The sequence below is a fragment of the Gopherus flavomarginatus genome, chromosome 4, assembly GCF_025201925.1.
Source record: "Gopherus flavomarginatus isolate rGopFla2 chromosome 4, rGopFla2.mat.asm, whole genome shotgun sequence".
NCBI classification, from domain to species: Eukaryota; Metazoa; Chordata; order Testudines; family Testudinidae; genus Gopherus; species Gopherus flavomarginatus.
Genome location: NC_066620.1, coordinates 181,250,005 through 181,267,760, shown reverse-complemented (window position 1 = coordinate 181,267,760; position 17,756 = coordinate 181,250,005). Strand labels below are relative to the sequence as shown.

Genomic DNA, 17,756 nt, shown 5'->3' with positions numbered 1-17,756 from the left:
ATCTACATACCAAGCTAGCCCATCGTTGCTTCATTTCAGAGATCACAGCATATGAATGCCCAAGACCCATACTACTGCCTAGTGAAAGTATATTGATGAAAGAATTAATGAACTGATAACCTGTAAGAATTGTTATATATCATGGACTTTCAGTATGTCTATAACTAGTATTTCTAATTCTCTCCTTGAAAATTAGCACTACTTTCCTCCTGTTTAAATCTCATTAAGTAACACTTCTCTTTAGACTATACTTGATACAGTGATTTAAAACCCTTTTTGTAAAGAACATTTCAATGACATACTGCTGTCTTAACTGACTGCCCAGAATGTCTGGGTAACAAAGTAGGTGAAGTAGAATCTTTTGGTGGACCAGCTTCTCTAGGTGAGAGACAAGCTTTTGAGGTTACACAGAACTCTTCTTCGGGTCTGGGTATCATTTGTATTGCAGATAGCTGCTGTATAACAAATTCCTGAATTTGAAGACAAATGTAACTCTGGTTTAACCCTGTGCAACTCCATTTTAGTCAATGAAGCCATTCAGTGCCCTTGAAAATGTAGAAGTTACACCTGCATACGTCAGGGTTGAATTTGGCCTGTCATCCTGTGTTTTATTTTATGAGGTGTTAGTTTGACATTAAAAAATGAAATAAATATGTATACTTTGTAATAGCATTTGGTTGTAATAGGATAAAAAATTAAAACAAAGGCTCATATTTGTCACGTTTTCTTAATGAATCTCCTCTCAAAGGAAAAATAAATAAATCATAAACCCAGAATTATGTATTTAAAAGGTATTAAAGAACCTGAAAGGTCTTCAAATTTGCTCATATATCATAGTGCCAAAAAAAGGCATTGAATCATGAATCAAGGCCTAAATGGTTCATTCTGATTGTGTGATGAAAGCTACACAAAAATTTCGCAAACCCACCCAACTATAAATCTAGTATAAAGTACTTTGCTTTCCTAGGCAATTCTTCTAACAGTCTAGGTTTCAGATACAACAAGAGACAGGATTTGTCACACACATAATCAGCCTCAGTATCATTAATGGGTTACTTCTTCCACACAAGTTGGAACATTCAGAACTTTTCTTGGAAAGGAAAATAGTAATCTCTCTTCAGCAAACAGAAGCCAAGAAGTAGGAAGAACTTGACATGTGTTTGTATAGTGCTCAGCAAAATCGGATCACCTTAGCATAGGTACTACTGCAGAATGCATAGTAAATAATAACACCATTTAACCGGCAACCTAGATAATTCTGAAAAAAACAAACTGAACTAAACCCGAACTTCTGGCAAAATTCTGCTCTCAGCTAGAATAGTACTAAAGACAGAATTACTCCACTCAGGTCAGTGGAGTAACTCTAGCTTTACACCAAAGAGCAGAATTTGGCCCTTCATTGGCATCTGGAATTGATGAGAATTATAATGACATTCTTGAAACCTGCTGTTAAAGCTAGCAGAAAAATTCGTGTTGAACTATATGTGGGGGAGGGCAGGGAAGGGACTGGAAAGTAGCTTTTTAACTAACTGCAAATTTTTACAAAAAAAATCAGATTTTGTCAGATTTTGTCAGTAATTTTTCTTTATTTTTAGAAAATTCTGGCTCCATTGAAGACAGTAGCAGAACTCCCAGTGACTTCAATGGAGCCAGGATTTTACCCATAACCTTTTAAGGATATCTAATTGACAATAGAATTTCCATTCCACGGGAAACTCAGGAATTTCCTGTAACCCTTCTACCCCAATTCAATGGATCACTCAAAATGTGCTTGCGAGAGGTACTGACCTAGGACATCCCGGACGAGCCCCCAAAAGGTAACCCTTCTGCCCCTCTGAGTTGGCAGCAACAAGGGCCAGGTTCGGTATCCAGGGGTTCCGTTTCAATAACCCAATGCCAAACCAGCTCGAGCCCCCACCCAGTGACCTGGGAAAATCTTACACACACCCCTAGGCGCCTCAAAGAGGCAATGCTTCCCCTCTCGCAAGCACAGAGTCTTGGTGTAGCAGAAAAGGTTTAATACATGAGATAAACAACAAACACTAAATTGGGAAAAACACCTCAACTAGAGTTCATAGACCAAACCGTGAGCAAAGACCCACCCCAGGAAATTGGGCTGTGTCCTCTTTCCTGGGCTCTTGAGTCCAGCAACCCCCAAATCACCCACAGTCCCAAAAGTCCCACAATCCCAAAAGTCTCTGTCCTGGGTCAGTGCAGCCCCAAAGTTCGAGAGTCTATCTGCAGAGGCCCCCCCTCCAGCCTGGGTAGAAAGGGGCACCTTACGTGGTCCGGGGCCAACTGCCCTGCCTCTCCGTGGGTTCTGCTCCCACCTTCTCCACAAACTGCTCCGCTTTACCAGCCGCTCCACTCTGCTCCTCCAGCCGTCCTTACAAACTGCTTCGCTCCACCAGCTGCTCTGCTCCACCAGCTGTACTGTGGGCTGCTCCAGTTGTCCCTGCAAACTGCTCGGCTCTGCTCGCTCTGTGGGCCGCTCCACCCGTCTCACAGCTACTCCGCTCTGCCAGCCGCTCTGCTCCACCAGCTGTCCCGTGATCCGCTCCAGCCGTCCCCACAAACTGCTCCACTCCGCCAGTGGCTCTGTTCCACAGTATAGCTTTGGGCTCCCCACTAGTTAGCACAGTACTCAGTGCTCTCAGCTCAGTAATTTCAGCTCTTTAGTGATTTTCAGCTCTTAGTGATTCCAGCTCATAGTAGGGGAGCCGCAGTACTAGTGCACCATTAGCCCAAAGTGAGCTCAGCTCAGTAACCTGTATCTAGATTCTTAAGGGAATAAAAAAAATCAACTCTAACATTCCACAGTGGAGAGAGGAGGGGGTGGAACTGGTGCTTCTGGCTCCACAAGGAGACTGCACCACCAAGCACAAATACCTGTCCCCAGCCTCTCTCAATTCTCTGGGTTTTGGAACCCATGTCCCTTGTCTAGCAAGTACCACCCAAGTGAGGGTGAGTCATTTGTCACCAAGCAGTCCCACAGCTCGGCAGTCTGGGATAGGGTAGGCGTGCCTACGCAAATACACTCAGACCCATCATCTGTCTAATCCTGTGCCCTGTTTCTGACAGTAGCCAGCACCAGATGCTGCAGAGAAAGGTGTAAGAACCCCACAGTAGCAGATGTTGGATAATCTGCCTTCCCATTAGTTCATCTTGCCCTCTAATGGTTGGAGGTTGGCTAAGCCCTGAAGCAAGAAGTTTAATATCACATACAGTACTTTTGTTGTCATTAATTATGAAAGTGCTGAATATTCGTGATATCAATATAAATATCTAGTCTCTTTTTTTAATCTTGTTAAATTCTTGGCCTCAACTAATACCAGTGGCAATGAGTTCCACAGTTTAATCACATGTGTGAAAAAGTATTTCCTTGTATCGGTTTTGAATTTCTCACCTTTTAATTTAATTGTATGTCCTCTACTTCTTGTGTTATGAGACAGGGAGAACAGAAATTCCCAATCTACCATCTTTAGATCATTCAGTATTTTGTATACTATTTTCATGTTCCCTTTTACTTGTCTTCTTTCTAAAGTAAATCCCTCTTCAGAGGAATGTGTTTCCAGGCCAGTGAGCATTTTTGTCACTCTTCTGTAAACCTCCTTTAGTTCACAGTATCATTTTTGAGATGGCAGGGAGCTCATCCTTCCCTTGGGAATCTTCAGGAACCATTTTTGTTCAGATAGGCAGGATCCTCCCTCTTCTGGCTCCTGTAACAGCCTCCCTCATCTCAAACTGGTGACAAATGGTTGAAAATAGAGCAAAAATAGCAGCTTCTGATTTTTATAACCTTCCTGTCTCCTCTACCAGGTGATTCTCAGGTCAGCCTTAACAGGTGACCACAAAGTCCTACCAGATGACTTTGTTGCTAGGTGATCTCTCTCCTGCTAAACCAATTCTCCTTTGGAGTCTGTTTTTTTATGTGGAGTAATTACATTTCAGTTGTCAGGCACTTAAGTGTTTTGTTAACCTTTCGCCACCCACTGTTGGAATTCCAGTCCAATGTGGAAGCAAGCAGACAACAGACAAGCTAATGTAATGCATGTTCAAAATGGAGTTTGCAGCTTGGTACAGATACATACAGAGGGCTCATAATCTCACACAGAATTCAGATTCTCCCAATTCATCACACAAAGGTTGTATTTCTCCACATTCTTGGCAGTGAAGACTGATGCAAAAAAATTAGGGCTGTAAATCACAGTTAATTCAAGCGATTAATGCAAAACAAATGAACTTAATTAAAAACAATAGTCACAATTAATTGCAGTTTTAATTGCACTGTTAAACAACAATAGAATACCAATTTAAATGTATTATAAATATTTTTGGATGTTTTTCTGTATTTTCAAATATATTGATTTCAATTAAAACACATGATACAAAGTGTACAGTGCTCACTTTAGATTACTGTTTTTCATTACAAATATTTGCACCCTAAAAACCAGAATAATATTTTTCAATTCACCTCATACAAGTACTGTAGTGCAATCTCGTTATTGTGAAAGTGCAATTTACAAATGTAGGATTATTATTTTCTCTGATAGCTGCACTCAAATACAAAACAATGTAAAACTTTAAAACCTACAAGTCCACACAGTCTACTTCTTGTTCAGCTAATTGCTAAGACAAACAAGTTTATTTACTGCCTACTTCTTATTTACGATGAGAACAGGCGTTTGCATGGCACTCTTGCAGCTGGCATTGCAGAGTAATTACATGCCAGATATTCTAAACATTCGTATGCCCCCTTTGTGCTTCGACTTGTAGATGGCACTATCTTTATAGTAATATCCATACCTTCCTTACCTACCCCTTTAACTCCTTGTGACCAATTCTTTTTCTGTCTTCTTGTTGCTCAGACAGACCCATATTAATGTAGAACTGAACCATTTTGATTTTGTTCGACAAGTCCAAAATTTTCAATTTGGGTTGACCCGACCCCCAATTTTTTTTTTAATTTGATATTCCCAAGAGGAATTTCCCCAAAAAAGTCAACAAAATCAACAGGTTCCTATGGCAAACCACATTTTCTCTGAAAAGATCTTGATGGAAAATTCCCAACCAGCTCTAATTTTAAGCGACACGCTACCCACCAACAGACAGATAATGAGATAATGTTGCGTTTTCACCATCGGAGCAAGATGTCTAAACTTTGAGATCTACTCATGAAAAGTGCTATTTAAGAGATAGGATTAGTATTATATAGGAATAATTTAAAGAACAGCAAGCTAGATAAATGTTTAAACATGCCCTAACCTTGTTAAAATGATCTCCTAAATATCTGTCTAAATAATTCATATATGTTAGTGTTGTAGTGTCACTAGTTGCTGCATTATATCTGTGGGACAGAGAACATAGTGAGATTGTTGACAGTGATGGAGAACTGTGTCAGAGAAGACAAAAGGTGAGGAATCCCAGGGGGCAGCAGGACTCATAGACTCATAGACTCTAGGACTGGAAGGGACCTCGAGAGGTCATCGAGTCCAGTCCCCTGCCCTCATGGCAGGACCAAATACTGTCTAGACCATCCCTAATAGACATTTATCTAACCTACTCTTAAATATCTCCAGAGATGGAGATTCCACAACTTCCCTAGGCAATCTATTCCAGAAGAGATTTCATGTATAGAAAAGGATTTAAAAGAATCACCTGTAACAGAAGTTTAGAGAGAGTGTGATGATTTCCACATAAAGAACAAGCAGCTAACAGCTGATTGGATGAGTTACTAAATATAGGTAATGTACTGATTTTATGTACAACTGTGTTGAACTCTAGTGGCTGCCCCACAGTGTGAATAAGGGACCTACTACTAGTGTTAGACAAGGTAGATTTCCTTCAACTCATGCTAGAGGCCTCTGTCCTTGCAGCTGAAGGGCCAATGTTCTAGTCCTAATTACCACGGGCAGGTGTCTGGGTGTATGTGTGTTGCGATGCTTGTAGTAATTATGTCAGTTGTCAGCAAGAAATGGATGCCTGATGAGTGCCCATACCAATCTTTGAAGATCCCCTGGAAAACTGGGTATCCAAGAAATTTTTGGTAGTTGGTAAAAATGGATGCAGAATATGTGAGGCCAACAGTAAAAAAAGCCATCTGAGTCCTCCCTTGCCATCAAGTGTCACTTAGGGCACAAACAAGGTTCTGTTGTCCCTTTCTACCCTGGGCCAGTCTTTGTATATCTTATATGTTGTTTATTCCCATAAATTTTGCCTCCCTAAATACTGTTTGATGGAGGGATTCTTGAGGTCAGCCCTTCTTACATGTTCCTCCACCTGCACAATGGCATGCCTGCCATGGCAGACACTCTGATTTCATTCTTAACATATGTCCCAGATATTTCCATCTTCTTTTCTGGAGATAAAGAGTTGTTGAACTTTCTTACAAATCCTGGCATTTGTTATAAGTTCATATCATTTAATACCTAGTGTTTTCCTGGGGCACTTGCTTTTGAAGGCAATTAGACATCTATCTATACCTTTGATGGATTTCCAGCTTCCAAATCCATATGTGAAGGTGAAAATAATGTTTGAGTTAAAGATTAAGCATTGTTTTTTTCAGATGTACACATTTGTGTCACAGACACACGTAGCAACTGGTAAAAGTAACTTTCCTTCAACTCTGACTGGTTAGCCCAATGTGCCCAATTTTTGCAAACTTACTCAGTTGCTGAAAAGCTTGCAAAAGAGTTTATATAAACTATACTTTATGTAGTAAAGAAGAACTCAGACTGGAAGGTCTTTGGATACAAGGTATATTTCTTTGCATCTTGTATAGTGCTGAATACGTTTTCAGTGCCTAATACAAAAAGTACTTTTACCTAGCTTGCTAGTTAGCTTTATTAGATTTTCCCTTGCTTACATTACTTATATTTTTCCAGGAAGTCATTGCACAACTTTGTAGTCTGTGAAATATTATTATCCATGATTCTTTAACAAATTCCTGAATGCATGTTTTGCAGGAAAATGTTAGAAAATTTAACTGTCTTAATATATCCCCTAAAAGATCTTCTAACTCCCCCACTCCACCCTTAAAAGATAGAGATCTTTTCTGCTTTTACTCCTTATTCTTATTTCCATCTCAAGCTCGCACAGAACATGCTATCTTTTTGTCCATAGAACACTGGATCCCACTCCTTCTGAAGCCTATCACTGCTTCTGCTGAGTCAGCTGGAGGGATCATTAGACAGAGATTTGCAAAGCTGCTTTCTCTCTCCTTAGGGGCTGTGTGTGTGGTGTGCAAAGTATTCCCAGTCCCAGCCTTCAGTCAGAATCTTAGATACTTGGCTCCCCCTTGTGGTTTTTTATTGCCAGCTGTCTTTATTCTTTAAATCATCAGAGCTATAACTGTTGAAAACAAGACGGTATTATCTAGCCTGTAGTATTTCATGTGCAAAGAATGTCCCTTTGTAGAGCCCTTATAGTCAGAAATGAGGAATTGCTTTTAAAAACTTGTTCTTTCACTCAGTCTCTCAGGTTGTCCAAGAGCAAAGAAAAGTGGAATCAGGATAGCACAAAGCAAGGAAGACAAAGAAGACCAAGAGCCAATTAGGTAAGTACAAATCTAGTCAAATAACCTTTGTGTGTATTATAAGATCAGGTATATCTACAGCATGATTTTTAAAAATATGAACTTTATCATATTTGTCATAGTAATTCAAGAACAAGCATATACTGAACTACAGAGCACAGTTAGTTGTTTTTAAATCAATGGAACAGTTGTATGTGGTTTGCTTAAAAAAATTTAATTCATCTCTGACTAGTAAAGACTGAATCTTCCACTGATATAAATCCATTGACTTCAGTGACTTGACTTCAGGTCAAGAGCCGTGCTTATTTACCCAGCTGAGGACCTGATCCCTTGTATTTGGAAAGTTTGAAAAACTGTATTTTTTAAAGTGAAAATAAAAAATAATAAAACTTCAAGCCCTTCATAGCCTTGTTCTGTTAACACAGTGAATAAACACTATGGACTAGCTACATCTGATGCGCAAAGTATTTAAAGGGATTCAGAAGTCAACGGGAGTTGTGAACAATCACCTCTGAAAATGAGGCCAGTGATTTGGGTGCCTACAAATGGAAGCAAGTGCCTAATTTTAGGCACCCAAGTTCGAAAATTTTAATAAGAACATAAGAACATAAGAACGGCCGTAGTGGGTCAGACCAAAGGTCCATCCAGCCCAGCATCTGTCTACCAACAGTGGCCAATACCAGGTGCCCCGGAGGGAGTGAAGCTAACAGGCAATGATCAAGTGATCTCTCTCCTGCCATCCATCTCCATCTCCTGATGAACAGAGGCTAGGGACACCATTCTTTACCCTTCCTGGCTAATAGCCATTTATGGACTTAGCCATCATGAATTTATCCAGTTCCCTTTTAAACATTGTTATAGTCCCGCGTTTCTCCTTGGGAGATGTGGAATGACCTCTGCTCCCATTGACATCAGTCAGTATGGAGGCTGCTCAGCACATTTCAGGATCAGATCCCAAACATTGCAGCATTGGTTTAGTGTAGGATAACCAGACAATGAAACTGACTACTCTGACTGTCCAAGCTACACAAATTGTAAAATTTAATCAAGCACCAACATGCCAAAACGTACATTCAATGTTTAATACTCTAAACTAAACCTACTAGCACAGGTAACAACATTTGTTTCTTAAAAATAAATGGGGCCAGATATATATAGGGGGAGATCTTGAGCAACAGTGAGCACCTGATGAGCACCCAAAACTTCTTTCCATTGGTATCTCTGGGCCCAATCCTGTGAGATTTAATAACCAGTGAGTGGTGAGAGCGCTTACCACGTTTCACGATCTGCCTCCATAGGATCTGTGGGTGCTTATAATCTCTGAAGCTTTGGCCCATGATTTTTAATCTGACAATGTCCCTTTGAAGTACTAACTATGGCAAAGGTTTGACTGATATCTAAGTGTTTATAACATTACCATAATTTTATAGTAAGTCACCTTTAAATTTCATGCACGTTCTTAAAATGCACACAGAACTATGCTAAGTAGGATTGTAAAAATTTAGAGTTTTGAAATTTCATTATTCAGTCACTGAAGCTCAGTAACTATCACTTTGATCCCAATGTGCTATTTACCATAATAGACACCTTCATTTCAGACATGTACCCTGCTATTTTCTCTCCAATATGCAGTGTAAGTGGAAAGCTGGGACTTTGCCATTGATTAGAATGGTTATTTTTTTATCAGCCTGAGAACAGCAAATCTTTTTCTGATTAACAAAGTTCTTCTAGCTTCACATGTTTGACTATTCCATTGGGGTATCTTTGGTGATTTTTTTGAAGTCCATAGAGCATGATTGTTCTTTTCTTTTCATGTCAGGTTTATTTTGACTTTGTTGTAGAGGCTACCAGGTATTTGATGGCAAGACAATAAAGTTTATCTCATCTATCTGCTATCCAGATGTCCAGTTCCTGGTTGTGATGGTCAGGGTCATATAACTGGAAAGTATGCATCCCATCGCAGTGCATCAGGGTGCCCTCTAGCTGCCAAAAGGCAAAAGGATGGGTACTTAAATGGCTCGCAGTTCTCTTGGAAGTCAGTGAAGACGGAAGGTATGTCATGTCCAACTCCAGGATGTGATGGCTCGGGACATGTCAGTGGTAGTTTTCTTACTCATCGTAGGTGAGTAACTACAGTTTATATTTTCCCCTCAAAAGTACTCCTTAAGTTAGATAACCCTGATTTGCAGTACAACCTCTTGCCATGGGTGTTTCTCTTTTAATTTCATTTTGTCTTTTTTTTACTGTGTGGGAAGCCATCTTTCTAGTGACTTAAACAGGGATTCGAGATTCCTCAGTTCTGTTTTTAGCTATGAGGTCTTTCAGGAGGAGATCATGATTCCTTTTGTGTCTTGAAGGAACTTCCAAAAATAAATGTTAAATTATAAAAACTCCAAATCTGCCACTGCCTTGCTGTGTGATTTGTTATTTAGTTACTTAGGCCTACCTTTGCAAACGTGGGTGCCCAAAGTTAGGCACCTAAATTCATCTGTATAAGCAGCCTGATTTGCAGAGGGGTTGAGCATCTGCAGCTCCCACTGACTTTAGGAAGAGACAAATGCTCAGCACCTTTGTAATATCAGAGTACTTATATAGGTGTCTGTATATGGACTGAGATGCCTAACAAAAGATTGGCCTTACCCTCTCTGTGTTTCCATTTATCCATCTGTGAAATAGTATGTTTACCTGCCTCATGGAGGTGCTGTTGTGACATTCTGGGGTGCAGTCCCAGACCAGTGAGGGCATATAAAGTAAACTTTTGTTTAGCAAAATGTAAATAGGTCACTGTGGTGTGTTTTTACAATTTGATTCTTGAACAAGTTGGCAGAGACCCTAGAGCCCACAAATCTGGTGTGAAAGGATTTTACTACAGAGCTTAATTTTAAACGGCATTCCACTCTGACAATGTCAGCACTGTGGATTCGTGTGGACTATCTTGAGAGCGACCTGGACTCAGGAGCAGCTTAGCTACTCTAGTACATTGTAAGAGAGGTGCATGCAAAGATGCTATTTTAAGGGCCCTTGGGTCCTTTCCCTTTTGTGTGTTCAGCACCTCAATTTCATTGTGACTGTCTTGTTCTAAATACATTAAATCAGAATTCACCCATTTGAAACATGTATGTGTAAAAATCTCTTTAAGAGGGAGGAGGTTATCTAATCTGTTTACAGTCTATCAGAGTTGAGCAAATTATATATATTTTCCTCTTTGGAAAGGAAGATATTTGAAAAATATGTGCTTACCTGACATTAGTCTTGTGAGATAATGCTCATGCCCATTATAAAATATTGCTAAACACAGAGGGAAAATAATTAGCCCTGAATAATACACCCTGTAATGTCATTGAGAACAGTGGCGTCCCATGGGGCATAAGTCAGGCAGAGCTTGGCTCGTGGAATGAAATCCAGCATCTTCCTGTCCTGTCACAGAAGGCTCCACATGATGTAGAAGTGCAATGGGGGATTCATCACAGTAGTACTGGGCAAACTGACGGAACAGCTGGGGAACGACTGGTTGATCTGTGAACTGTGTGGCTTCAACGTAAGAACATAAGAATGGCCATACTGGATCAGACCAAAGGTCCATCCAGCCCAGTATCCTGTCTACCGACAGTGGCCAATGCCAGGTGTCCCAGAGGGAGTGACCCTAACAGGTAATGATCAAGTGATCTCTCTCCTGCCATCCATCTCCACCCTCTGACAAACAGAGGCTAGGAACACCATGCCTTACCCATCCTGGCTAATAGCCATTAATGGACTTAACCTCCATGAATTTATCTAGTTCTCTTTTAAACCCTGTTATAGTCCTAGCCTTCACAACCTCCTCAGGCAAGGAGTTCCACAGGTTGACTGTGTGCTGTGTGAAGAAGAACTTCCTTTTATTTGCTTTAAACCTGCTGTCCATTAATTTCATTTGGTGGCCCCTAATTCTTATATTATGGGAACAAGTAAATAACTTTTCCTTATTCACTTTCTCCGCACCACTCGTGATTTTATATACATCTATCCTATCCCCTCTTAGTCTCTTCTTTTCCAAGCTGAAAAGTCCTAGCCTCTTTAATCTCTCCTCATATGGGACCTGTTTCAACCCCTTAATTATTTTAGTTGCCTTTCTCTGAACCTTTTCTAGTACCAGTATATCTTCTCTGACATGAGGAGACCACATCTGTATGCAGTATTCAAGATGTGGGCATATCATGGATTTATATAAGGGCAATAAGATATTCTCCATCTTATTCACTGGGAAGGAGCAGTGGTCATCATCCACTGTTTTCTCTCTGTGAAGGACAAGGGACTGATCTGTATTAATTTATGAAACCTGAATGTGACAGGGTCCTGGGAAATGTTTATTGTCTGACTAATTTAGAATATAGACCATAAATACAGGTAGGGTTAATTAATAGCAGAGCTATCAGAAAACTAGCAAGAAGTTAACAACGAGTCCAAATAAGATACCTTGGTAAATAAGTCAGGAGGTTAAGGAACGAATATCTGAGTTATTAGCTGTGAAGATGCTATTTGCAGACCCTGGCAAAGTTACACAGCTGTTTTGCTAAGGCTGAGAACAGACAGATCAAAAGAACTGAAATGGTTAAAAGGTGACTCTCTAAAAGAGGGCAAGGCAGTTGTTCAGGGCAGCTCATGAGGAGCAGACTGGCACAGACAAATAGACAGGTCCTGTGGCATGGGTCTGAAGCAACTGAGTCTGCCAAAGCTTCTAGGAGATGGTAAGCTTTGGGTGAAACAGATATGCATATAGATTGCTATGGGCCTTTGTCTCTTGTGTTATGCTTTGTTCCTGCTATTCAGATTAAACATTACTTTGGTTTGAAAAAGCTGTCTGACCACTGTATCATCTGGTACAGAGGTTTGTTTGAGTGATAGGATACATATTACCATTAGTAGTTCTGCAATTTCTTATTGCAGTTCCTTTAGTACTCCTGGGTAAATATCATCTGGTCCTGGTGACTTATTACTGTTTAATTTATCAGTTTGTTCTGTAACATCTTCCACTGATACATCAATGTGGGACCGTACTTAGAAGGAAAGCTCTGATGAGGCTATCTCCCCCACATCCCCTGCAGTGAAGTCCGATGCAAAGAATTCATTTAGCTTCTCTGCAGTTGCTTTATCTTCCATAGGTGCTCCTTTAACACCTTGGTCACCTACTGGCCCCACTTCCTATTTGACAGGGTTCCAACCGTTAATTTACTTTCAGAATATCTTACTGTTAGTTTTTGCATCTTTAGCAAGTTGCTTCTCAAATTCTTTCTTGGTCTGCCTTATTATACTTTTACCCTTATCCCGCCAGTGTGTGTGCACCTTCCTATTATCCTCACTAGGTTTTGACTTCCAAATTTTAAAGTATGCCTTTTTGCCTCTAACAAGCTCTATTGCACGCTGTTTAGCCATGGTTATTCTTTTGGTCATCTTATTGTCTTCTGATTTGGGGTATGCATTTAGTCTGAGCCTCTATTACGATATTTTTAAATAGTTTCCATGCTGCTTACAGGCATTTAACCCTTGTGACAGCTCCTTTTAATTTCCCTCTAACAAGCATCCTCGTTCTTGTATAGGGCCCTTTTTTAAAGTTAAATGTTACTGGGGAGGGTTTTTCTGGTGTTTGACCTACAAGGATGTGAAATTGAATTACATTATGGTCACTATTACCAAGCAGTTCAGCTATCGTTACATCATGGACCAGATCCTATGCTTCACTTAGGACTAAATCAAGAATTGCGTCTGTGGGTTCCAGGACTAGCTGCTCCATGAAGCAGTCATTTTCAGTGTCTGAATATGTTATCTCTACATCGCGTCCTGAGGTGACATGTACCCAGTTAATAAGGGGATTGCTGAAATCACCCAGCATTATAGCTCATCTCAATTGATTAGATTCTTCCAGTTGGTATGCATACTTCCGCCTTTTCATGTTCTCTGTATGTATAATTATCTCCTGTCTGTGTGTTCCATTCTATGCATCTGATGAAGTGGGCTGTAGCCCACGAAAGCTTATGCTGAAATAAATTTGTTAGTCTCTAAGGTGCCACAAGTACTCCTGTTCTTTTTGCGGATACAGACTAACACGGCTGCTATTCTGAAACCTAGTATTATTGTGCTTTCTGCTTTTGTAACCTCTCTTAATTTCTTTGGAATTTAACAGACACTGTCACCACCCCGGTCAGGTGGTCAGGAATGTATTCTTACTGCTATACTCTTCTTATTTAAACATAGAATTTCTATTCATAGAGGTTCCATGGTACAATTTGTTTCATGTAAGATTTTTACGTTATTTGAGTCTTTCACATATAGTGCCACTTCCCCACCAGCGCAACCTACTCTATCGTTCATATATAGTGTATACCCTGGTATTACCATATCCCAATGATTATTCTCATTCCACCATGTTTCTGTGATGCCTCTTATATCAATATCCTCATTTAATACCAAGCCCTCTAGTTCACCTATTTTAGCATTAGACTTCTAACATTTGTACAGATGCACTTGTATATGTTGTCAATATTCAGTTGCTCCTTCCTAGGCAGTCATTTCCCATTTTGTATGTGTGCAACTGACTGTTCATTTCTAAGTGGAGTACTTTGCATTTGTCCTTACTGAATTTCATCCTATTTATTTTAGACCATTTCTCCAGTTTGTCCAAATCATTTTGAATTTTAATCCTATCCTCCAAAGCACTTGCAATTCCTCTCATCTTGATATTGTCTGCAAATTTTGTAAGTGTACTCTTTATGCCATTATCTAAATCATTGATGAAGATATTGAACAGAACCAGACCCAGAACTGATCCCTGAAATACCCATTTGATATGCCCTTCCAGCTTGACTGTGAACCACTGATAACTACTCTCTGGGAATGGTTTTTCAACCAATTATATACCCACTTTATGGTAGTTGTAGGAATGCTACCATAGAGGTCCTGGACTTCAGTCTCTTACGTAGCAACCCACATTTGGCCTCCAGGACCTCTCTCCTCCCTTTCCCTATGTCACTGGTACCAGCACCACTGACTTCTCCTCAGCTCCACTGGCTTCTCCTCAGCACTACATAGAAGGCTATTTACATGTCTCAAGAGATCTGCTGCTTTCCTACTCGGCAGGCAATTCACTATGAAGCTCTCCCAGTTATCACAAACCCAACTATCTATATTTCTAATCATCAAATCCCCTACTATTATTACCTGTCTCTTCTTAATAATTGCCCCCGGAAGTGTATCGTCAGTGCAAGTGGATACCATGCCATCCTCTGGAAGGTGGGTTCGGACTATGGGATCGTTTCCCTCTGCTCCAGATTGATGCTTTCCTGTCTTGAGACTTTCATCTTCCTTAACAGCCCAGGGACAGTCGGACAGGAGATAGGACATCTCTACTGTGTCCCTGAACATTTACGTACCTCTCTGTTTCCCTTTGTTCCTCCAGTGCGCCACTCTTGCATCCACTGTCCCTGAGGGCTGTCAGTTGCTTTCACCACATGCTCAAATGCACCGCCTGCCCATGATGGTTCTTATGTATGTGAGAATAATGGCAACCGCAACCAAGGTAACCTTGATTGCTTTGCACTGTACAGAAACTGTGATGTTCTTTACTACAATGAACAAACCTGAGCTATGTATGTCTATGTAAGAGCCAACATAGGGTTTACAAGGCTCTAGAGCATTAAAATGAGCTAAAACAGGATTATACACTAATCCCACTTGTATTGGAAGACCTATCATTGAGAAGTGAATTATAAAGGCCATATATCTCATGTGAGCTGATATGTATTATTCTGTTGAAATCACTAAATAATCTGGTAAAATATTTCTATTGGTTGGGGTTGTTTTTAGAAAAGTCGTGATTTTTGAGGCATTGAGGGTAAATTCTGCTTAAATTGTTTGAGCACTGAAGCAAGTTTTATTCATGTTTTGTTCTGTCTCCTGAAGGAGTGGAGGCAAGTAAATTCCTATACTCTCTCCTTAATCTGGCAGAAGTCCTGCCTCACTCCATCCTCCTCCTCGCTTTCTCCCTTTCTTTCTTCTTCTGGCAACCAATAACTCCTTCCATTTCCATAGTAGTTTCTCAGCTTCATTATTCCTGATAATTTTATTTCTGCCCTTGGCCCACCCTCTGCACTTTAGCACACTAGTGGTATTATGCTAATTCTTCCCTGTACCGGGGCTAACCTTCCAGAGTGACCTGCCTTCCCCTGATTGTTTCCAACTTAGAGCAGCAGCTAGTAATCCCCATTTGGGGAGGTGAATCACATCTGTAGTGCAGGCAGAAGTAAGTGGAGTGTTTACCATCAAAGAGGGGGGTCTGCCTGCATCCAAGATTCCCAACTCAGTTCATTATATGATTGTAAACATTTCAACAAGATACAGACATAGGGCAGTTAAAATCAGAGCTGGGCCAGGGATCGGGACTTTTCTGTTGGCCCCATTATTTCCTGCAGAATTTAGGCTTTTTTTTTTAAATTAAATGTCTAGACCTTATGGGGACAGAGGTAATCTGATTTTGAGTGAATACAGTGTTGTCTCATTTGTCTGGCTCCTCAGAGAGATAAAGGGAAATAGTAGGGCAAAGAAAAGTGTGAACTACCCCATTCATTATAATGCCACATGAACTCTGAACCCTAGCAATCCCAGGGACTAACAACAAGAATTTTCCTATAAACTGGGGCCATATCAGTTGGAAGTGTCAGAGGAAGAGATAAACCTTGGTTTATTGGTTGATCACAGGATGACTATGAGCTGCCAATGTGATACAGCCGTGAAAAAGGCTAATGCAATCCTAGGATGCATCAGGCTAGGTATTTCTGGTAGAGACTGGGAAGTGTTAGTATCATTATAAAAGGCACTGGTGAAACCTCATCTGCAATACTGTGTGCGATTCTTTTCTCCCATGTTTAAGAAAGATGGATTCAAACTGGAACAGGTGCAGAGAAGGGCTGCTAGGATGATTTGAGGAATGGAAATGTACCTTATGAGAGGAGATGCAAAGAGCTTGGCTTGTTGAGCCGAATAAAAGACGTCTGAGGGGAGATAGAATTGCTCTATATAAATTCATCAGAGGGATACATACCAGGGAGGGAGAGGAGTTATTTAAGTTGAGCGCCATGGTGGACCCAAGAACAAATGGATATAAATTGGCCATCAACAGCTTTAGGCTTGAAATTAAGCGAAGGTTTTCAACCACCAGAGAAGTGAAGTTCTGGAACAGCCTTCCTAGTGGAGCAATGGGGGAAGAAAATCTGACTGGCTTCTAGACTGAGCTTGATAAGTTTATGGAGGGGATGGTATGATGAGACTGCCAATAATGCCATGTAGCCAATCTGTGACTTCCAGCAGCAAATATCTCCAACATCCGGTTATGGGACACTAGATGGGGAGAGCTCTGAGTTTTTACAGAGGATTCTTTTCCAGGTGTCTGGCCGATGGGTCTTGCTCACATACTCAGGGTCTAACTGATCACCATATTTAGATTGTGGGGGTTTCGCATTCCTCTGCAGCATGAGGCACAGGTCACTTGTATGTTTAAACTAGTGTAAATGGTGGATTCTCTGTAGCGTGAAATCTTTAAACCTGGATTTGAGGACCTCAGTAACTCAGCCAGAAGTTAGGGGTCTATTCCAGGAATGGATGGGTGAGGTATTGTGGCCTGCAATGTACAGGAGATCAGACTAGATGATCATGATAATAATCCCTTTTGACCTTAGAGTCTACAACTCTATGAGCCAGTGTGCAAGTCACCATGATACAGGTTCCCTCCCACCAGGGAGCTGTGGCCTCAGGCTCCAGGACTGGAATCAGTTGTTACCGCTGAGCCTCAGACTATCTGCATTTGTTTCTCCAAAACCACTTCCTTCACCACTTCCTGGGATAATGTGTGACCAACTAAAAAGTCCCTTACATTCTGTTCTCTTGGGATCTGTCCATGAATTGCTCCCTTGGCAAGCTAAACTACTTCTCAGGGCATAGGCTCACCAGTCAAATACACAACAAAAGCCCAAAGAAAACAAAATTCTTCCCTCGGACTAATTTCTGAGGTCGCAGTTTCTCCACAGCAGGTCTGTGTCAATATCCTGCAAACTTCCCTGCCCTCTATCTTAAGTCCAGCCATGTTCTTTATAGGAGCTCCTACTTCTTCCTAGTCTTTTCATGTGATGAGGAATCAGAGCTGCTTATATACATTAGCTCCCTTTCCCAGCATGCCTTGCTGTGGTAGTCCGCAATT

General features: G+C 40.8%; 1 protein-coding gene across 23 annotated transcripts in view; it reads left to right on the top strand.

Annotated features, from left to right (window-relative positions):
- MYT1L (myelin transcription factor 1 like) overlaps window positions 1–17,756 on the top strand; it is a 525,010-nt gene that overhangs the window by 365,551 nt on the left and 141,703 nt on the right. For all 23 annotated transcript variants that reach the window (XR_007774015.1, XM_050950633.1, XM_050950632.1 and 20 more), the window contains 2 exons: window positions 7,472–7,555; window positions 9,435–9,656. Coding sequence is in view for 22 of the 23 variants with exons in the window: in XM_050950633.1 (XP_050806590.1) it covers window positions 7,472–7,555; window positions 9,435–9,656 (306 nt within the window). In the remaining variant the exon portion in view is untranslated. The remainder of the gene's footprint in view (window positions 1–7,471; window positions 7,556–9,434; window positions 9,657–17,756) is intronic.